Source organism: Symphalangus syndactylus, chromosome 18, assembly GCF_028878055.3.
Source record: "Symphalangus syndactylus isolate Jambi chromosome 18, NHGRI_mSymSyn1-v2.1_pri, whole genome shotgun sequence".
NCBI lineage: Eukaryota > Metazoa > Chordata > Mammalia > Primates > Hylobatidae > Symphalangus > Symphalangus syndactylus.
Window position 1 is genome coordinate 18,250,053 of NC_072440.2, and position 22,765 is coordinate 18,272,817.

The window sequence follows — 22,765 nt, forward strand, 5'->3', positions numbered from 1 at the left end:
CACCTGTCCACCCTGTCCGCCATCCACAACCCTCCACACCTCAGGCCTGGGATGCCTGGCTACCCAACTATGACGCTAAGGCTTTGCCCATTAGCTCCAGACATAGACAGGAGTATCTGTCAGTTTTCAAGAACAGAGACCCGGTCACTGCCACTGGCCTCTCACAGCTCCTCCTCTTCCTAGACCCCATTTCCCCGGAGGCCCCACCCCTCCCTTCCTCATCAGAGCCAAAATGGCAGTCCAAACCTGCCCTGGGGTCCGGCCCTGTTAGGACTCAACCGTCTTCTCCCCACAAGCCTCCCAGCCATCTAGACTGAGCTCTGCGCAGGTCCACTCTCCCCACCAGGCTCAACGTTCCGGCTGACTCCCAGCTGCGCCCACACAACAGAGCAAAGGGGCTGTTGTGGCCACCCTGCCTGCCACAACAGCCCCTTTGGGACCTCATGCTCTGCCCCCCAGAATTCTCAAAGTCTAGGCCAAGCTTGAGACTTCCTTCCTAGGGAAGAGCACAGTTGGACCCACACCTGACAGGCTCTGTCCTATTGTTTGAGGCCAAGAAAAAAGTTTCAGACTGGGAGTCAGAAGCTCTGAGTTTAACCCTGACCTGGGGGCCTGGTGTGGTGGCTCACGCCTGTAATCCTAGCATTTTGGGAGACCAAAGCAGGAGGATCACTTGAGGCCAGTTCAAGATCAGCCTGGGCAACAGAGTGAGACCTTGTCTCTATAAAAAACAGAATGAGAGCAGGCGTGGTGGCTCACGCCTGTAATATCAGCACTTTGGGAGGTCGAGGCGGGCAGATCATGAGGTCAGGAGATCAAGACCATCCTGGCTAACACGGTGAAACCCTGTCTCTACTAATAATACAAAAAACTTAGCCGGGTGTGGTGGTGGGCACCTGTAGTCCTAGCTACTCAGGAGGCTGAGGCAGGAGAATGGCGTGAACCTGGGAGGCAGAGCTTGCAGTGAGCTGAGATAGCACCACTGCACTCCAGCCTGGGCAACAGAGCAAGACTCCATCTCAAAAAAAAAAAAAGAATGAGCCAGGCAGGGTGATGCGTGCCTGTAGTCCCAACTACGCAGGAGGCTGAGGCAGGAGGATCACTTAAGCCCAGGAGATGAAGGCTGCAGTGAGCCGTGATCGAGGGGCTGTCTCTAATAAAAACAAACAAAAACAAAAAACAAAAAAGCCCAAACCTGACCTATTACTGAAGCTGCTATTTAACAAGATAAGCAACTGCTCTTCTCAGCTCAGGCAGCCCATCTCTAAATACCAGGGCTTGCACTGGGATGAGATAACAGCTTCCACTTCTATAGCGCTTCATTTTTAAACAGCTTTATTGAGGTATAATTGGCATACAATAAACTGCATATTTAAGGTACACAATTTGCTAAGTTTTGACACGGTATACACCTGTGAAACCAGCACCACAATCTCTCCTTCGAGTTTCCCCACCCCTTGGTAACTCCCTCCCACCCCTTTGCCACCACTGATTGGCTTTCTGTCACTAGAGAACAGTGTTATCATAGCATTTACTTTCAGCTCAGCAATACCCTAAGTATTTTCATGTATAAAACTCATTTTATCCTCACAGCACAGATGAGGAAGCTGCAGCACAGAGGGACAGAGTAGCTTTGCTCCAGACCACGAAAGCCAGTGAGGGGCACAGCTGGACCATGAAGAGGCAGCAGTGTGGCCCTATGGCTGTGCTCCTGACGCTAATCTACCCGGTCTCTCCACACTGGAACCTGGAATGGGGCCGGCACATGGTGAATGTTCCATTTTCATTATTATTATTATTTTGAGACAGCTCTTGTTCTGTCACCCAGGCTGGTGTGTACTGGCACAGTCGTAGCTCACTGCAGCCTCTACCTTTCAGGCTCAAGCGATCCTCCCACCTCAGCCTCTGAGTAACTGGGATTATAGGCATGTACCGCCACACTGGCTAATTTTATTTATTGATTTATTTATTTTTGTAGAAATGGGTTTTCACTATATTGACCAGGCTGGTCTTGAACTCCTAGGCTCACATGATCTTCCGGAAGAGCTGGGATTACAGGTGTGAGCCACCTCGTCCTTTCTCAGTTATCATTATTGTTATCATCAATATGCATGCTGAGAAGGCAGAGAGACTTCCTTCTGCAAGCTAGGTTCCAGTCCCTCACCCCCAAGTTTACCCAACCTCTTCAAAGTAAGAGTTCCCGGCTGGGTGTGGTGGCTCACAATTGTCATCCTAGCACTTAGGAGGCCGAGGCGGACAGATCACTTGAGTCCAGGAGTTTGAGACTAGCCTGGGCAACATGGCAAAACTCCACCTCTACAAAAAACATAAAAAGGGCCGGGCGCGGTGGCTCATGCCTGTAATCCCAGCACTTTGGGAGGCCAAGGCGGGCGGATCACGAGGTCAGGAGATCGAGACCATCCTGGCTAACACAGTGAAACCCCGTCTCTACTAAAAAAATACAAAATATTAGCCGGGCGTGGTGGCGGACACCTGTAGTCCCAGCTACTCGGAGAGGCTGAGGCAGGAGAATGGCGTGAACCCGGGAGGCAGAGCTTGCAGTGAGCCGAGATCGCGCCACTGCACTCCAGCCTGGGTGACAGAGCGAGACTCCGTCTCAAAAAAAAAAAAAAAAAAACAAAAAACAAAAAAAAACATAAAAAGAAGCCAGGCATGGAGGCATGTGCCTATAGTCCCAGATACTGGGAAGGCTGAGGTGGGAGGATGGATTGACCCCAGAAGGTCAAGGCTGCAGTGAGCCATGATCGAACCACTGCACTCCAGCCTGGGTAACAGAGCAAGACCCTACCTCAAAAAAAAAAAAAAAAAAGTTCCCTAAGGTGCTGGATCTGCTGGCAACAGCAGAGCAACTGGAGACTCTGAGCATCTCTATGAATAAAAATAGCACTAGCCTGAGGTACAGCCTGCGCCGATTGCGGCAGCACCACCAAGGCTGGTGTACGGGCAATGACTCACAGCCCCTCCTTCTGGGCCCCGAGGGAGACAAAAAATAGCACTTGGGCTTAAAAACCCAAGACCTTGGAAGCAAATGATTGAAGCTATATAAAAAAGCTCAACAATGCTGAAGCTTTAGGATGGGTTCATCATTAAATGTCCCTGAGGATTAAATGAGGATGACAAAATGGGTCTTCGTATCCATCTGTCCCTCTGCTCTCCAGATGACACAGATCCAGTTCTCAAGAACAGACTTAGACCTCTTCTGTTAGAGACACAAGGTGGAAGAGAAGTTGCCCAGCAAGTCCCTAGGCCTTCTAAAAAATTCTTAGAATAGAATGCTTTTTTTTTTATTTTTATTTTTTGAGCCAGAGTCTCTTCCTCTGTCACCAGAGACACCACTCTGGCTGGAGTGCTGTGGTGTGGTCTCAGCTCACTGCAACATCCACCTCCTGGGTTCAAGTGGTTCTCCTGCCTCAGCCTCCCGAGTAGCTGGGATTACAGGCGCTCGCCACCATGCCTGACTAATTTTTTTGTATTTTTAGTAGACACGGTGTTTCACCATGTTGGCCAGGCTGGTCTCAAACTCCTGATCTTAAGTGATCCACCTGCCTTGGCCTCCCAAAGTGCCGGGATTACAGGCATGGGCTACCACACCTGGCTAGAATATAATTCTTTTTAGCATAACCTCACCTCTGCCCTCTTTCTCCATGTCAGGGTTTCTCAGCCAGGGCACTATGAACCTATTTGGGCTGGAGGATTCTTTTGTTGTGGGGCTGCCCTGTGCGCTGTAGGATGCTTGGTAGTATTCCTGGTTACCCATTGGGTAACAGTAAGCCCCAACCCCAGCCAAGTTTATGACAACCAAAAACATCTCTAGACATCACCAAATGGGCCCTAGGGGACAAAACTGACCACCCCCCACCTTGTTGAGACCTGCTCTGTGGCAACAATGAAAACAGAGAACAGGCCAGGTGGGTGGCTCACACCTGTCATCCCAGCACTTTGGGAGACTGAGGCGGGCGGATCACAAGGTCAGGAGACTGAGACCATCCTGGCTAACATGGCGAAACCCCGTCTCTACTAAAAATACAAAAATTAGCTGGGCGTGGTGGCGGGCGCCTGTAATCCCAGCTACTCGGGAGGCTGAGGCAGGAGAATCACTTGAACCTGGGAGGCAGAGGTTGCAGTGAGCTGAGATCGCACCACTGTACTCCAGCCAGCCTGGGCGACAGAGCAAGACTCCCGTTTCAAAAAAAAAAAAAGAAAACAGAGAACAATCCCCTTGTCTGTACTAATCTGGAAAATGTTAAAAGTTATTGGACTTTAAAAAAAAAAAAGAAAAAAGTTATTGGACTTTAAAAAAAAAAAAAGAAAAAAGTTATTGGACTTTAAAAAAAAAAAAAGAAAAAAGTTATTGGACTTTTCTGGTTGCAAAGCAAGGTTGGAATAAAAGTAAGCAAGGAAAAATAGTGTTGTAGTTGTCAATTTTAACGATAAAATTAAAACTAAAAAACTCCCAGTGCCTTAAAGGGTATTTTGTTGTTGTTATTAATTGTTTAATGCAAAAACTAAATGGTGAATAATATTCTGTTGTCAAGTTATCTCAAAGCGAACCTCTTGCTGGGCACAGTGGCTCAGGCCTGTAATCCCAACACTTTGGGAGGCCAAAGGCAGGAGGATCACTTGAGCCCAGGAGTTCAAGACCAGCTTGGGCAGCCCCGTCTTTTAAATTTTTTATTAATTAAAAAAAAAAAACGCCAGGCGCAGTGGCTCACGCCTGTAATCCCAGCACTTTGGGAGGCTGAGGCAGGCGGATCACTTGAGGTCAGGAGTTCGAGACCAGCCTGGCCAACATGGTGAAACCCCCATCTTTACTAAAAATACAAAAATTAGTTGGGCATGGTGATGCACGCCTGTAATCCCAGCTACTCAGGAGGCTGAGGCAGGACAATCGCTTGAGCCTGGGAGGTGGAGGTTGCAGTGAGCCGAGATTGCGCGACTGCACTCCAGCCTGGGCGACAGAGTGAGACTCAGTCTGAAACAAGAACAAACAAAAACAACAACAAAACAAATCTCTATGACAGCTCTCCTTCGTACCTGATGAAAGCAAGGTGGAAGTGTTTTACAGACTAAAGAAAAATCTATCACTTTTCCACTGAGCAGCGGTCTGAGAGCTCCAAGAATAAATACAACGTCCTATATTGACGGGGACAGTGGTTCTTCGTCCTGACTGCACTATGGGACCTGCTGGGGAACAGGCCAGTGCTTCTCACATTTTGACAGGCACACAAGTCCCCTGGGGATCCTGTTAAATGGCTGGTTCTGACTCAGTGGGTCTGGAGTGGGGTCTAAGATGCTGGAGTTCTAACAAGCTCCTAGGTGATGCCAATGCTGCTGGCCCATGGACCACATTTTGAATAGCAATGCCTAGACCGCTGGAATCAGAATTGCTGGGAGTGGGGCCCAGGTGTCTGTCATTTTTAAAGCTTCCCAGGTGATTCTAACATGGAGCCCAGAAGAAACCCACAAGAACAAGCCCTGGAGTCACAGAGACCCAGGCTTGAGTGTGGGGTCAGTCACTCAATACATGTATGGCCTTAGGGTATTTCCCCAATCTGACTTTCAATTTTGTTACCTGCAGAATGGTGGGGGGCAGAGATGGAAAGTAGCAACCTACAGGGGTTGTTGAGAACAGAAATAATGCGTGTCAAGTACCTAGGCCAGACTGGACAATGAGATGGGTACTTCTGTCACAGCCGTCCTTGACAAACAATAGGTCCTTTACTATAATTAGATGATGCTGTGCTGGAGGCTGGAGATCCAGATTAAGGAAGTCCCTACCCTTAAAACCGAAGTGGGGTTACCAGTAGATAGAAAGCAAAGTGGCATGAGAAAGGGAGTATGGGGTAGTGGTTAGAGCACTGGAGGGTACAAAGACGAGACACCACCACTCGTGCACTGCATGGCTGTGGGCAGGTTCCTTCTCCAGCTGAGCCTCAGCTGCCCAGTGGGTAGACTCAGATTTGTTCTCTCCCAGGATCACCACTGTCAGTATCAAAGAAGCCACCAGGCAGGCAAGGGCACAGCCCCGTCTGCAGTTGTTCAGGTTCCAATCAATCAAAGCAAACCTCTATGACAGCTCTCCTTCATGCCTGATGAAGAGCAAGGTGGAAGTGTGGCAGTGCGGGCTGGTGTGCATTGCCAGCCCCGACTCCTCATCCTCTGTGGTACCTTATTCATCCTTTTGGTGGCAGCATCTAGCCCAGGACCTGGCACACAGGACAGCAGAGCGGGGCTGACTGCCATTTTACCAAGTAAGGAAAATGAGGCCCAGAAAAAAGACATGCTCAAGATCCCACCTTAGGCCAGGCACCACGGCTCTCGCCTGTAATCCCAGCACTTTGGGAGGCCACGGTGGGAGAACAGTTTGAGCCCAGGAGTTCGGGATTGGTGGCAATATGGCCATACCCCATCTCTACAAAAAATAAAAAAACTAGGCCAGGCACAGTGGCTCACGCCTGTAATCCCAGCACTTTGGGAGGCCGAGGTGGGTGGATCATGAGGTCAGGAGATCGAGACCATCCTGGCTAACACGGTGAAACCCCATCTCTATGAAAAATACCAAAAATTAGCCGGGCGTGGTGGCGGGTGCCTGTAGTCTCAGCTACTAGGGAGGCTGAGGCAGGAGAATGGCGTGAACCCGGGAGGCGGAGGTTGCAGTGAGCCGCAATCGCACCACTGCACTCCAGCCTGGGTGACAGAGCGAGACTCTGTCTCAAAAAAAGTAAAATTAAATTAAATTAAATTAAATTAAAATAAAAATAAAAAAACTAGGTGAGCATGGTGGCTCACGCCTGTGGTCCCAGGTACTCAGGAGGCTGAGGTGGGAGGATCACTCAAACCCAGGAGGTTGAGGTTGCAGTGATCTGTGATCGTGCCACTACACTCCAGTGTGGGCAAGAGAGTGAGACCCTGTCTCAAAAAAAAAAAATAGTCCCAGCTGGGCACAGTGGCTCACACTTGTAATCTCAGCACTTTGGGAAGCTGAGGCAGGTGGATCACCTGAGGTCAGGAGTTTGAGACCAGCCTGGCCAACATGATGAAACCCCATCTCTACAAAAATACAAAAAATTAGCCAGGCATGGTGGTGCACCCCTGTAGTCCCAGCTACTGTGGAGGCTGAGGCAGGAGAATTGCTGGAACCTGGGAGGCGGAGGTTGCAGTGAGCCAAGACTGCGCCACTGTATTCTAGCCTGGACCAGAGTGAGACTCTGTCTCAAAAAATAAAATAACTTAACACAAAATCATAAAATAAAATAGGCCAGGCGCAGTGGCTTACGTCTATAATCCCAGGACTTTGGAAAGCCGAGGCAGGCAGATTGCTTGAGCTCAGGAATTCGAGACCAGCCTGGGCAACATGGCAAAACCCCATCTCTACCAAAACTACAAAAATCAGCCAGGTGTGGTGGCAGGTGCCTGTAATCGCAGCTACTCAGGAAGTTGAGGCACAAGAATCGTTCCAACCTGGGAGGCAGAGGTTGCAGTGAGCCAAGATTGCACCACTGCACTCCAGTCTGGGCAACAGGGTGAGACTCTGCCTCAAATATATATATCAATAAAATAAATAAAAAAAAAAAGGTCCCATCTTAGTTTATCTTCTGGGTCTCAGACCAGAGCTCCCCTCTGTGCCTGTGCACTGAAGAGGAAATAGAAGATGATTCTCCAGGCACTGGGCCCCGTGGCTTCCAGAGGGCAAGCCGAGGGTCAGCAGCCTGCCCTGACAAGGTTGGGAGGTTCAGGTTATAGCACCAAAGTGTCCCTGAGACCTGGCTGTGGTTCACATCTAGAGATTTCCTGGTAACACAGATTCTCCCTTGGCAGAGAGGGCAGAAGTTACACCACTGATCTGGAATGCCTTTCCTCAGCAGAAACCTTTGTACCCTGAATACCCTGACCCTGCCACTATCACCAACCATCCTTCACGAAATACCTCCTTCTCTGCCTGACAGGGGCAGGCAGCAGACGCAGTGCCCTTGAGCAGTCACAGCCTCCCATCTGCAGCCTTACCGTTTGCGAACAATGTTAATGTTCTTCTCTAGCAGGTCATAGTGGATGTACTCGTTGGGTTCAAAGTGGCTCATCGCCACCTTGGCCCGTTGGCACAGGACTGAGGCCACATGGTACTGCCGCACACCCAGAGCTTTCTGCAAGAAGAAACATGACAGCCACTGTCAATGGAGCACTTAGGAGAGTCCATCCCCGAGGGCAGCTCAGTATGGTGAAAAAAATCCAGGAATTAAAGTGTCAAGAGCTGTTCAGTAACTGCAGCCTCAGCTTCCTCATCTGCAGGACAGGGATGACAAAGCAGCCACAAGGAACACAGCCTGGGGTAGGAAAAAAGTGCAAGGGATTTATAGGCAAAAATCGCTGGGATCAAAGTCAAGTTCTATCATGTAAGGTGTATCAATGTAAGAAAAGCCCTCATTGCCTAAAACCCAGAGGAGATAGAAAATAGGGATATAACCAGCTCTGGTGATCACATGGGGTACTGGGAAGGTTAAATAAGACCATAAGTGAAAGTGCTCATTAAGCTGTAAAACACTACCCAAACCATAGCTATTAGTCTACCTGCACTATAAGCTTCATGAGGGTTGAGATCAAGCCTTATTTATCTTACTCATCTCTATGTCTGGACTACCTGGCACATACTGGAGATTCAACAAATATCCGTGGGTCAGAGGGAAGAATGAATGAGGAAAACCCTGTGCATGAGCTTTGGATGTTTCCTCATCCCTTCAAAAGGTGGTACCTAATTCCCTTCCCCCCTTTTTTTTTTTTGAGACAGAGTCTCACTCTGTCGCCCAGGCGGGAGTGCAGTGGTGGGGTCTCGGCTCACTGAAACGGCCGCCTCCTGGGTTCAAGCTTCAACTTCTCCTGCCTCAGCTTCCCAGTAGCTGAGATTACAGGCATGCACCACCAAGCCTGTCTAATTTTTGTATTTTGAGTAGAGACGGGGTTTCACCATGTTGGCCAGGCTGGTCTCAAACTCCTGACCTCAAGTGATCCATCCACCTGAGCCTCCCAAAGTGCTGGGATTACAGGCAGGAGCCACTGCGCCCAGCCATTACCCTCCCTTTGAATGTGTGGCGGTCTTACTTCTACTTTATAGAATGTGACAAGTGATGCTATGGGACTTCGAGACTAGGTCATAAGAAGAACAGCTTCTGCCTGGCTTGCTGTCTCTCTTGGATTGCTCTGGGGGAAGACAGTCCCCATGTTGTTAAGCAATCCTGGGAGAGGCCCACCTAGACAGGAACAGAGGCCTCTTGTCAATAACCAGCACCACCTTGCCAGGTGTGAGTGAGCCATCTTGCAAGCGAATGCTCCAGCCCCGGTTCAACCCGTCAGATGGTTAGCCCCGGCTGACATCTTCACTGCAACTTCTGGAGAGGCCCCAAGCCAGAACCACCCAGCCAAGCCACTCCCAAATTCCTGGCCCACAAAAATGTGAGATAAATGCTTGTTGTTGTTTTAAGCCTTTAAGTTTGGGGGCAATTTGTTACACAGCAATAAATAAATGATTGTTATGGTGGGATCTGTATTAGTTAATTTTTTTTTTTTTTAAGAGATAGTGTCTTGTTCTGTTGTCCAAGCTGGAGTGCAGGGGCAAGATCATACTTCCCTGCAGTCTGAAGCTCCTGACTTCAAATGATCCTCCCATCTTAGCCTCCTCGGTAGCTGGGACTACAGGCGCACACTACTACACCCAATTATTTAATTAATTATTTATTTATTTTTGAGATGGAGTCTTGCTCTGTCGCCAGGCTAGAATGCAGTGGTGTGATCTCAGCTCACCGCGACCTCCGCCTCCCAGGTTCAAGCACTTCTCCTGCCTCAGCCTCCCGAGTAGCTGGGACTACAGGCACCCACCACCATGCCCAGCTAATTTTTGTATTTTTAATAGAGACAGGGTTTCACCATGTTGGCCAGGATGTTCCCGACCTCTTGAACTTGTGATCCGCCTGCCTCAGCCTCCCAATTTTTTTTTATTTTTTTAAAGGGAGACTTGCTCTGTTGCCCAGGTTGAAGTGCAGTGGCTGATCTTGGCTCACTGCAACCTTCACCTCCCGGGTTCAAGCAATTCTCCTGTCTCAGCCTCCCAAGTAGCTGGGACTATAGGTGCACGCTGCCACACTTTGCTAATTTTTGTATTTTTAGTAGAGATGCAGTTTCTACATATTGGTCAGGCTAGTCTTGAACTCCTGACCTCAGGCCGATCCACCTGACTCGGCCTCCCAAAGTGCTAGGATCACAGGCGTGAGCCACTGCGCCCACCCTAATTCTTTTTTTTTTTTTTTTTTTTGAGACGGAGTCTCGCTCTATCACCCAGGCTGGAGTGCAGTGGCGCGATCTCGGCTCACTGCAAGCTCCGCCTCCCGGGTTCATGCCATTCTCCTGCCTCAGCCTCTCCGAGTAGCTGGGACTACAGGCGCCCGCCACCACGCCCGGCTAATTTTTTTTGCATTTTTAGTAGAGACGGGGTTTCACCGTGGTCTCGATCTCATGACCTCGTGATCCGCCCGCCTCGGCCTCCCAAAGTGCTGGGATTACAAGCGTGAGCCACCGCGCCCGGCCCCTAATTCTTTTATGTTTATTTTTTGTAGCGATAGGGCCTCACTACATTGCCCGGGCTGATCTCAAACTCCTGGCCTCAAGCAATCCTCTCGCCTCAGTCTCCCAAAGCAGAGATTACAGGCATGAGCTGCTGTACCTGACCTGTATTAGCTAATCTTAAACTATGAATAACAACCTTCAAGGGTACCTTGTTACCAGAGAAGAATAAATGAATCCAAAGAAATGACAGCAAGAGGCCGGGCGCAGTGGCTCACACCTGTAATCCCAGTACTTTGGGAGGCCAAGGCAGGCGGATCGCCTGAGGTCAGGAATTTGAAACCAGCCTGGCCAACGTGGTGAAATCCCGTCTCTATTAAAAACACAAAAATTAGCTGGGCATGGTGGCAGGCACCTATAATCCCAGCTACTCAGGAGGCTGAGGCAGGAGAATCGCTTGAACCCAGGGGGCAGGGGTTGCAGTGGGCCAAGATAGCCCCACTTCACTCTAGCCTGGGTGACAGAGTGAAACTCCATCTCAAAAAAAAAAAGAAAAGAAAAAAGAAATGACAGCAAGAAGGCAAGAGCTGCTTCCTTTCTAGGTGGTTGGTGTTCCTTGTCATACCTTGGGTAAGGGAAGAGGCAAAGCTGAAGCCACTGCCCCAGGCTCCCTTCTGTATGTCACCTGGATATATAATCCAAACACTGTCAACCTCAGCACCTGAACCCAGTATGTATCCAGAGCAGCCATTCCCTGTTCGAGTCACCCAGCAGTAAGAACAGGCCACATTCTGAAACAGCACCCCCAACCATCACCCATTCTAACCTCTCTATGGCAGAGGCGACATCCCCAGTCCAGACTTCACATCCATTCGCCCTCAAGCTCAAACCTGACTGACGGCTCCTCACTGCCTGCCTCACTGGGTAGGTGCAAAGAACCCACTAATGACATGATGTCGAAGGACCTTCCACAGTGTGTGTGCATAGGAAGAAGGTAGTACATTTCTGCTGCAGTGATAAACACTATCCCTGTGACAGGGGGAGGAGCCCAGTGCATGGGGTAGATGGAGTAGCAGAGTCCTGAGTTTAAGGATGGCCCCACAACTTCCCGATCCTGGACAATTTAACCTCTCCAAGCAATCATTTCTTCACAGAGCTATTGTGAGGATCTGGAGAGATTATATAAAGTACTGAGTACGTTTCCATGATTATTACCCTGTGCATTCCTAAGTGTACACACAACCACCCCCACCATGTTCTTCACACAAATGAGAAACCGTACAAGTTGTTCTGCAACTCATCTTTTTCTTTTTCTTTTTTTTTTTTTGAGACGGGGTCTTGCTCTCATCATCCAGGCTGGAGTGTAGTGGCACGATCTCAGCTCATAGCAACTTCTGCCTCCCAGGTTCAAGCAATTCTCCTGCCTCAGCCTCCCAAGTAGCTGGGCACTACAGGCGTGCACTACCACGCCTGGTTAATTTTCGTACTTTTTTGGTGGAGATGGGGTTTCACCACGTTGCCCAGGCTAGTCTCAAACTCCTGACCTCAAGTGATCCACCCACCTTGGCCTCCCAGAGTGCTGGGATTCCAGGTGTGAGCCACCACACCTGGCCTGCAACTCATCTTTTTCATTTACTAACAAATCTCAGACATCTTTCCAATGTGAAATTACCAATCTGTTTCTTTATTTTTACAAATTAATTGCCCTAGGTTTCAGTTCCCTTAGAAATAAAAACAACTGTGGCCGAGCACAGTGGCTCACACCTGTAATCCCACCACTCTGGGAGGCCGAGGTGGGCGGATCACGAGGTCAGGAGTTCGAGACCATCCTGGCTAACACGGTGAAATCCCATCTCTACTACGGCGTGGTGGCGGGCGCCTGTAGTCCCAGCTACTCAGGAGGCTGAGGCAGGAGAACGGCGTGAACCTGGGAGGCGGAGCTTGCAGAGAGCCGAGATCACATCACTGCACTCCAGCCTGGGCGACAGAGCAAGACTCCATCTCAAAAAAAAAATAAAATAAAATAAAAATAATTGTAACAATACCTATTGCCTGGTCAGTAGGCAAGACAACACATTGTAATCTTATCTATAGTACCGGGGAAAAGGCAAATCCCCAATTCCCAACAGCCAGGGCACAGTTAAGCAAACTATAGACTACGTATCAATACCTGCAGATGGGCTTAAGAAATAATGCTGGGCCAGAAGCGGTAGCTTATTCCTGTAATCCTAGCACTTTTGGACACAGGAAGATTGCTTGAGCCCAGGAATTCAAGACCAACCTGGCCAACACAGCAAGAACTGTCAAGGACAAAATAGGCCAGGCACAGTGGCTCACACCTGTAATCCCAACACCCAACACTTTGGGAGGCTGAGGCAGGAAGATCAATTGAGCCCAGGAGTTCAAGACCAGCCTGGGCAAGACAGTAAGACCTCGTCTCTACAAAATAAAATAAAACATAAATTAGCTGAGTGTGGTGGCATACACCTATAGTCCCAGCTGCATAAGAGGCTGAGGCAGGAGGGTCACTTGAGCCCATGAGTTCCAGACTGCAGTGAGCTATGATCTCACCACTGCACTCCAGTCTGGGCAACAGAACAAGACCTTGTCTCAAAACAAAACAAAACAGGCTGGGCGCGGAGACTCATGCCTATAATTCCAGCACTTTGAGAGGCTGAGGCGGGTGGATCACCTGAGGTCAGGAGTTCGAGACCAGCCTGGCCAACATGGTAAAACCCCATCTCTATTAAAAATACAAAAATTAGCAGGGTGAGGTGGCAGGCGCCTGTAATCCCAGCTACTTGGGAGGCTGAGGCAGGAGAATCGCTTGAACCCAGGAGGCAGAGGTTGCACTGAGCCGAGATCCCACCGTTGCACTCCAGCCTGGGTGACAGAGTAAGACTGTCTCAAAAAACAAAAAGGACAAAATCATATGTTGATACAGAATACAGCCTGGCACGGTGGCTCACGCCTGTAATCCCAGCACTCTGGGAGGCCGACGTAGGCGGATCACTTGAGGTCAGGAGTTCGAGACCAGCCTGACCAACGTGGTGAAACCCCATCTCTACTAAATATACAATATTAGCCGGACGTGGTGGCATACGACTGTAATCCCAGCTACTCAGGAGGCTGAGGCAGGACAATCGCTTGAACCCGGGAGGTGGAGGTTGCAGTGAGCCTAGATCGCACCACTGCATTCCAGCCTAGGCAACAAGAGCGAGAAACTCTGACTCAAAAAAAAAAAAAAAAAAAAAGAATACAACTTATGGGTAAAGAAAGATTACGATGTGTCTAATATGAGACAAGCACAGTGTGACGCACCTGGAATATATTACATGGCCTAATCTTCACAGCCACCCAGTGAGGCGGCTCCTGTGATTATCCCAGGCGGGATCCAAATCCAGCCTGAGTGACCCACGTGCCTGCTGTTGCCTCAGGCAAGTCATTTAACCCCTTAAACCTCAGTGCTTAATAGAGATACACTTCACAGTGTTAAACACAAATGAAATCAGCTACACATTTCACCCTTAATCACCATGTGGTTCTGCTTTCCAACTGTGTCAAAGTGTCTGCTCTCAACATCCAGTGCTGTCCAAGAGGACTTCCTGCCCTGATGAACATGTTCTAGATCTGTGCTGTCTGGTATGATCTCAGCTCACTGCAACCTCCGTCTCCAGGGTTCAAGCAATTCTCCTGTCTCCACCTCCCAAGTAGCTGGGATTACAGGCATGTGCCACCACACCTGGCTAATTTTTGTATTTTAGTAGAGAGGAGGTTTTGCCACATTGGTCAGACTGGTCTCGAACTCCTGACCTCAGATGATCTGCCTGTCTCAGCCTCCCAAAGTGCTGGGATTACAGGCGTGAGCCACTGCGCCTGGCCTTTTTATTTTTTACAACATGGTGTCCAGGATGGTCTCGAACTCCTGGACTCAAGCGATCCTCACACCTTGGCCTCCCAAAGTGCTAGGATTACAGGGATGAGCCACCACACCCAGCCAAGGAATGGAATTTTTTATGTCACTGAATTTTAAATTGCCAGATTGAACAGCTTAGGTTTATAAATTAGTAAGGATGAAACACTCATTCTCACTAGTCTATGTGCTCATTGCAACAAAAAAGTAAAAGACAGCTAGACTTTCGGTCTTTGCCAGTTCACCTATCTTCTCCAGGCCTCAGGGGAAATCTCAGCTTGACTCCTGGCTTCAGAGCAGTGAGAGGCTGTAGTGCATGAAATGTCACATGGAAACTGTTAAAGAGGGGGCCATATCAACATGCCTACCCTGTATTTTTTTTTTTTTAATTTTATCCTCTACACATGGGCAAGAAATATGCTTACCCTGTAGACTAACTTCAAGGGCAAGGCCACCATGCGTTGTGGTTTGAATGTGTCCCCCAAAGTTTATGTGTTGGCAACTCAATGCCCAATGTCAGTGTTGAGAGGTGGGGCCTTTAAGAGGTGATTAAGTCAGAAGGGTGCTACCCTCATGACCGGATTAATGCTGTTATTACAGAAGTGGGTTAGTTGTCATGCGAGTGGGTTCCTGATAAAGGGTTAAGTCTGGCCCCCTTCCTCCCCTCTCTCTTGCCCTTACGCCTTCTGCCAAGTGATGACATAGCATGATGGCCCTCACCAGATGCAGCCCCTCAATCTTGGACTTCCCATCCTCCAGAACTGTAAGAAATAAATTCCTTTTTTTTTTTTTTTGAGACAGAGTTTCACACTTGTTGCTCAGGTTGGAGTACAGTGGTGCTATCTCGTCTCACTGCAACCTCTGCCTGCCAGGTTCAAGATATTCTTCCACCTCAGCCTCCTGAGTGGCTGGGATTACAGGCGCCTGCCATGAGGCCTGGCTAATTTTCTTTCTTTTTTTTTTTTTTTTTTTTTTTTTTTAAGATGGAGTTTAGCTCTTGTTGCCCAGGCTGGAGTGCAATGGCGTGATCTCAGCTCATGGTAACCTCTGCCTCCCAGGTTCAAGCGAGTATCCTGCCTCAGCCTCCCGAGTAGCTGGGATTACAGGCATGCACCACCACACCCAGCAATTTTGTATTTTTAGTAGAGACGGGGTTTCACCATGTTGGTCAGGCTGGTCGTTAACTCCCAACCTCAGGTGATCTGCCTGCCTCTGCCTCCCAAAGTGTTCGGATTATAGGTGTGAGCCACTGCGCCTGACCTAATTTTTTGTATTTTTAGTACAGACGGGGTTTCATCATGTTGGCCAGGCTGGTCTCAAACACCTGACCTCAGGTGATCCGCCTGCCTCAGCCTCCCAAAGTACAGGGATTACAGGCATGAGCCACTACGCCTGGCCTAAATTCCTTTATAAATTACCCAGTATGTGATATTCTGTTATAGCAACACAAAATAGACCAAGACACCACGTATCATTCATTCATGGACCACATATCTCTCATGTGTTAAATAAACAAATAAATAAAAGACTAGCTTTGGGTATTTACCCTGCTTTTAGAATAAAAATAAAAACAATTACTAATTAAGCATATGTTCCATGCCAACGCTTTCTGTGCCTATTTTGAATTCCCAATATAACAGTGCAAGTAACTTATTCCCATCTTACAGATGTGGAAACTGGAGTCAGGGAGGTAAGTCAGAATTCGATAGCTGGTATGCAGTGACTCCAGGATGCAAGCTCAGGTCTCTCCTTCTGTGACAGATCACTTCTTCTAGATTCTGCTACCTCTAGAATCTCGGCCAGTCCCTCTCACCTCATATGGCCCATCCTTTCCCAGCAAAGTGTGATAGTTCGGATTGAAGAACTATAGTCAGATTGCCCAACCCAGCTCCACCACTTAACTGCTGTGACCCTGGGGAAGTTATTTAAGCTCCCCACGTCTTAGTTTTGCCATAAAGAAAATGAAGATAAACTTCATAGCATTGATATAAAATGAAATCATCTACATAAAGTGCTTGGCACACCGCCTATTCATAATAAAAGCACTCCACATGTGCTATACTATATTGTTTCCTCCATAAAGGAGATGAACGTAAAACTAGAAGTGGTGACACTGTGTTCGTTCTCTGGATATTGCCAGAAGCAGCATGCCTCTTCTTATTTTTCTTACTGCAGACAGTTTTAAAGGCCCTTGTGGCTGATTAGCATTTTCTAGAAGCCTTAACTCATCGGGTCCTTTGGCATTCCTGACCCCCTTCTGATGTATTCCAGCTGCTCTGTACTATTCCTCCTTGGTTACCTGACCCCCTGCCAACTTTGGACAAGTCATTCTAAAACTCCAAACTGATTTATTTAGGTGCCTCTCTTCCTCCTCTCCAGATTATTTGTAATTTGTTAGAATTTGCCTTGGAAAGCCTCCCATCCCTCTCAAACCCCTTCTGCTCATGGGCCCCTGGCAGTGGGATTTCATCTATCTGGTATCTGGGAAATTCAGAACCAGCCTTCCTCAAGGGCACTGAACATGATGAACTTCCTTGGCCAGAACACATTCTAAAGGGACCTGCCACAGGCCTTTACAGATGCAGTTTTTCTTCTGCTTGGAACGTCTGCCCTTTGCCTAGGGAACATCCAGTTGATCCTTCAAACTCCAAATACATTTCACTTTCTCAGGGAATCCTCTGAATCCCCAGCCCTATCAGAGCCTCCTATTATATATGCCCTTTACCTCTTCTTGACTTCATTCATGAGATGATGTCTGTCTCCAAATATTTTAGTCTGTAAGCTCCACTAGGGAGACATTGTGTCTGTTTATTCATAACTAAAATCCCCCGGCCTGAAAAGCAAGCCCGATACACAGGAGGTGTTACATAAATACCAATTAGTTAAAAAAAGGGATGTTGCTTCTACTTTCCCAACCAGCTCTTCCTTACTAAGCAGGGTTAAAATACAGAGCAGGTTGAGTTAGTCTTGTGAGAGCCAACAGTTACCAAGGCAAATCAATACTTTATCAGTCTTAGATGCTTTTAGTTAGAGTGTAAAGAGGTTCAACATTTTGAAAGACAATTAGGTAATACCTATTAAAATGTAAAGTGTTTACATTCTTTGACTAGCTTTCCCTCTTCCAGGAAACTATCTAATTAAAATACATAAAAGAGCAGCCGGGCGCGGTGGCTCACGCCTGTAATCCCAGCACTTTGGGAGGCTGAGGCGGGTGGATCACGAGGTCAGGAGATCGAGACCACGGTGAAACCCCGTCTCTACTAAAAATACAAAAAAATTAGCCGGGCGTGGTGGCGGGCGCCTGTAGTCCCAGCTACTCGGAGAGGCTGAGGCAGGAGAATGGCGTGAACCCGGGAGGCGGAGCTTGCAGTGAGCCGAGATTGCGCCACTGCACTCCAGCCTGGGTGACAGAGCAAGACTCCGTCTCAAAAAAAAAAATAAATAAAAAATAAAATAAAATACATAAAAGAGCAGAGAGACAGGCAAAGGTACTGTTCGCAGGGCTGTTTTTAAGAGAACAACCCAATTGTCCATACACAGGGCACTGATTGAATAAATTCTGGCTCATGCACCATGGAATGCCACTCCACAGCTGTTTACAAAGAAGATAATGGCGATGGTTGCACAGCATTATGAACATAATTAATACTAATGAATTGAACACTGAAAGTGGTTAAAATGTCAAATTTTATGTTAGATTTGACCACAATTTTTTTTTTTTTTTTTTGAGATGGAGTCTCGTTCTGTGGCCCAGGCTGGAGTGCAGTGGCACAGTCTCGGCTCAGGTTTAAGCGATTCTCCTGCCTTAGCCACCACCCCCGCCCCGCCCGCCTCAATAGCTGGGACTACAGGCACATGCTACCATGCCCAGCTAATTTTTGTATTTTTAGTAAAGACAGGGTTTCACCATGTTGACCAGGCTGGTCTTGAACTCCTGACCTCAGGTGATCCATCCGCCTCGGCCTCCCAAAGTGTTAGGATTACAGGCGTGAGACACCGTGCCCGGCCCGTAACTTTTAAATGTTGCATGATATATACATTTCTTTTGTAATCAGAAAAAGAAAAAATAAACCAGGCAAATAGGTGAAGAAAAGCATACTCCTTAAAATGTAGAGTAGCATAATTGTTTAGTGGCAATTTGACAATAATCAAAAGCGTTTTGGTTTTCTGAAATGTGCAAACCCTTTGTTTCAGCAAGTTTACTTACAGGAAGTTATCACTATGAAGGAAAAGGAAAAAAAAATGTACCTTTACAATAGCAGGATCTGATTACCACCATTTTAACGCAGAGATCAAACACAGCACCACTGACAGCAGGACCACCCGACACCGGTGCCTCCTGGTGACATGGCCTCACCTATAAAGAAGTCTTGCCCAGAATGTTTAACCTGCATCTAAGCAAGCTTTGGAACCTTACCTCCAGAGTAAGGGAAATGCAGGGGGAAAAAAGAAGAATGAAACCCAGAAGGTGGACATTCTACAGGAAAACTGGCCTGGTCTCTTCAAAGAGTCAGTGTCATGGGGAAGAAAGGGCTGGGGCAGGGAGCGGGGGTGCTGCTGTAGATTAAGAGAGCCAGAAATGGAAAAACAAATGCAATGTATGTTTTTTATTAGATCTTGATTTGGAAAAAGATAGCTATCAAAGACATTTTGGAAGAAATTAAGAATGGGGTCTGGGTATTACTATTAAGAGTATTATTATTTGGCCAGTGCAGGGCTCACAACACCTGTAATCCCAGCACTTTGGGAAGTCGAGGCAGAAGGATGGTTTGAGCCCAGGAGTTTGAGACCAGCCTAGACAACATAGCGAGACCCTGTCTACACAAAGAATAAACAAAATTAGCCAAGCATGGTGGCACACACCTGTAGTCCCAGCTCCTTGAGATGCTGAGGTGGAAGGACAGCTTTAGTCCAGAAGGTCAAGGCTGCAGTGGGCTGTGATCATGTGTGCCACTGCACTCCAGCCTGGACCACAGAGCAAAATCTTATCTCAAAAAAAGGGGAGGAGGAGGAACTGGATTATTCCAGCTGTATCAAAACCACCTGGGAGGTTTTGTAAAAACTCAGCTTCTAGGCCCTATCACTCCCAGAGCTCTGAACCAGATCACCTGCAGTAGGGCCTAAGCATCAGTAAAAGATTACCAGGTTACTCTGAGATAGCCACATCTGGTAACCACTGAACCTGATGTTCTACAATGTTCCTTCCAGCTCACAGTCTATAAATATTCCTCCCCAGCAAGCAAGCTCTCCAATAAACCCCCTTAATCCCCAAACGCCTGGAGGAAAGTGCAGCAATGTCAGAATGGATTTATCTGTACCAAGGAGGAAATCCCCAGAACCCAGGCCCTTCTGGCTTAGCCACAGCCTTCACCTTCATGTACACGCAGGTAAGGAAGCAACGAGCTACACATGTGCACATGTGAAATGCAACCTAGTGTGTTGCCCCAGAACGCACATGAGACTCAGAACAGCACTCAATTATGATCAGGCCCCTGGCTGGTCACACAGCTTACTCTTTTTTCTATAAAACAGGGAGAATGATCCCTTTAGTCTACCTCACTTAACAAAGAAATTCATTTAACAATCAATACTTTCCTAGGTGCCAAATGCTGTTACCATGAGGCTTCCAAGCTTTTCCAAGTTAAGGCACATCAACAAAATAATACATTTGGACACCACAGAGCAGTAACAGACTAACCTGCTACCAGGAGGCAACCGGCAGGCTCAGCATGTCACCCTGCTAGGGTAGGGTAGGGCCAGGGCTCACTATCTTGGCATGCCCATGTCCCATCTGCTATAGCGCACCTGAGGGATGCTTAGTTGTACCACACTGGACACTGGGAACACCACCATGGGGCCCCTACCGTCAGGATTACCATCTGGTAGAATAAGAAAGACACCAAAACAAAAAGTGCTGTAGTGTTATAGTTGTTATTGTGCACATTAGGTGCAAGATTCAGTGAGGCCACAGAAATATGAGCAATCAAGCGCAAAAGAAGCCAAGATTGTATCAGGCTCAAACCAGATCATGTTTGAGTTCAAGTTCAAAAGAACTGGCTAGAGATGCATATATTTTGAAGGTAATAACAGTAGGATTTGCTGAAAAGTTGGCCAAGGAGTGTGAGAGAAGGAGTCAAGAATATCACTTAGGTTTTGGACGTAAGTAACCGGAAGAATGGGTTGCTATAAACGAAATGGGGAAAGCAACAGGAAGAACAGGCATGCAGGGTGAGATCAGGAGTTTGGTTCTGGACATTGGACTACCTGATACCCAAGTGGAAAGGCCAAACAGGCAGGTGGATTCTCATCCTAGATAAGCAGCCTTCTAGAGCTCTGTTAATTTGATGATTCATCTAGAAGTATAGATTATCACAACTCAAGATGACCCCAGATCACCAAGAATGTTTTCTTCATTTGATAGATGAGGATATGAATGCCAAGGTCACATACCTAGTTAACAGAAGTTAGGGGCAGAATTCAAGCCCTCCAATTATCAAGTCAATGCTTTCCCTCCCATACTACCTCCCCAATTTAAACTAACGTCTTCCTGATTCATTAAATATTTCTCCAGTCCCAGACTATGTGTTGTGGTGCCTCAATTTTAGGTGAGAAAACATGTCAAGTAATCACTCAAGGGACTGTGTAAGTGACTATGTGAGAGAAATGCTATGAGAGAAAAGTTAAGCTGCTGTAACAGCATAAAGCTAGACAGCTTAATCTAGAATGGGGGAAGGGCTTCTCCAAGAAAGTGATGTTTGATCTGATGCTAAACAAATGGGCTTTAGGGGAAGGAGTCCAGGGACTCTGGCACAGAGAGAACACCATGTGCAAGAAACCACTTGCAACTGAAAGAAAAGAAAACCAGGCAAGCACGGTGGCTCACGCCTGTCATCTCAGCACTCTGGGAGGCTGAGGTGGGTGGATCACCTGAGGACAGGAATTCGAGACCAGCCTGGCCAACATGGTGAAACCCCGTCTCTATTAAAAACACAAAAATTAGCTGGACGTAGTGGTGGGCGCCTGTAATCCCAGCTACTCGGGAGGCTGAGGCAGGAGAATGGCGTAAACCCGGGAGGCGGAGCTGGCAGTGAGCCGAGGTAGTGCCACTGCACTCCAGCCTTGGAGACAGAGCAAGACTCTGCCTCAAAAAAAAAAAAAAAGCTACACAGTGATGCCCTAACAACTTTGAGCCAAGGCTTACCTGAGTCTTGGCAGAATACCTCAATCCCCCTGGAGCATGGAAGGACGGGAGGCCTCTAAGGAGCTGCCCTGAGCCCACCTCCCACCTGTCTCCCTGTCTCCCCAGGAAGGCTGTCAGGAGACAGTTTCTCCTGCCTCCAGGTTCTGATAGAGTGAGGGGCTTTCTGCCCCGGCCCCCTCACAGTAGAGCTGCAGAAGGGAAGCCTCTTGGCTGCAGTCTGGACGTGGCTCTTGGCAACAGGGCACTCCACACCTTGTGGCGCAGTCATCAGCTTCTTTTGTTTTGGTGTCATCCTTTTTGGTATTCGGGAAGAGGACCAGGGAGCTGGCCCCTGTGGCTTATTCTCCCTTTCGCTGTCTATGTAAGTAACAGTCTGATTGTGAAAGCGGCTTGTTGTATCTGGTCCAATCAGTCAGGTCTTGGCCTTGTCTTGTAAGTGTATACGAGCTTGACAGTAGGACATGTTAGATGTTTAACTTGATCCTAAAAGCAACGGGAAACCACTGAAGGTTTAAGCAGGATCATGACGGGATCACACTTGCATTAAAAATAAAAGTCAGCCGGGCACGGTGGCTCACGCCTGTAATCCCAGCACTTTGGGAGGCCGAGGCAGGCAGACCACCTGAGGAGTTCAAGACCAGCCTGACCAACATGGAGAAACCCCCGTCTCTACTAAAAATACAATGAATTAGCTGGGTGTGGTGGCACATGCCTGTAATCCCAGCTACCTGGGAGGCTGAAACAGGAGAATTGCTTGAACCCGGGAGGCGGAGGTGGCAGTGAGCCGAGATTGCGCCATTGCACTCTAGCCTAGGCAACAAGAGTGAAACACCATCTCTAAATAAATAAATATCGGCTGGGTGCAGTGGCTCAGACCTGTAATCCCAGCACTTTGGGAGGCCAAGGTGGGCAGATCACCTGAGGTCAAAAGTTCGAGACCAGCCATGACCAACGTTGTAAAACCCCATCTCTACTAAAAGTACAAAATTAGCCAGGCACGGTGGCGCATGCCTGTAATGCCTCTACTGGGGAGGCTGAGGCAGGAGAATCACTTGAACTTGGGAGGAAGAGGTTGCAGTGAG

General features: G+C 48.1%; 1 protein-coding gene across 5 annotated transcripts in view; it reads right to left on the bottom strand.

Moving 5' to 3' along the window:
* ACO2 (aconitase 2) overlaps window positions 1-22,765 on the bottom strand; it is a 122,302-nt gene that overhangs the window by 22,545 nt on the left and 76,992 nt on the right. For all 5 annotated transcript variants that reach the window (XM_063622906.1, XM_063622909.1, XM_063622907.1 and 2 more), the window contains one exon: window positions 8,026-8,162. In XM_063622906.1, coding sequence (XP_063478976.1) covers window positions 8,026-8,162 — 137 coding nt within the window. The remainder of the gene's footprint in view (window positions 1-8,025; window positions 8,163-22,765) is intronic.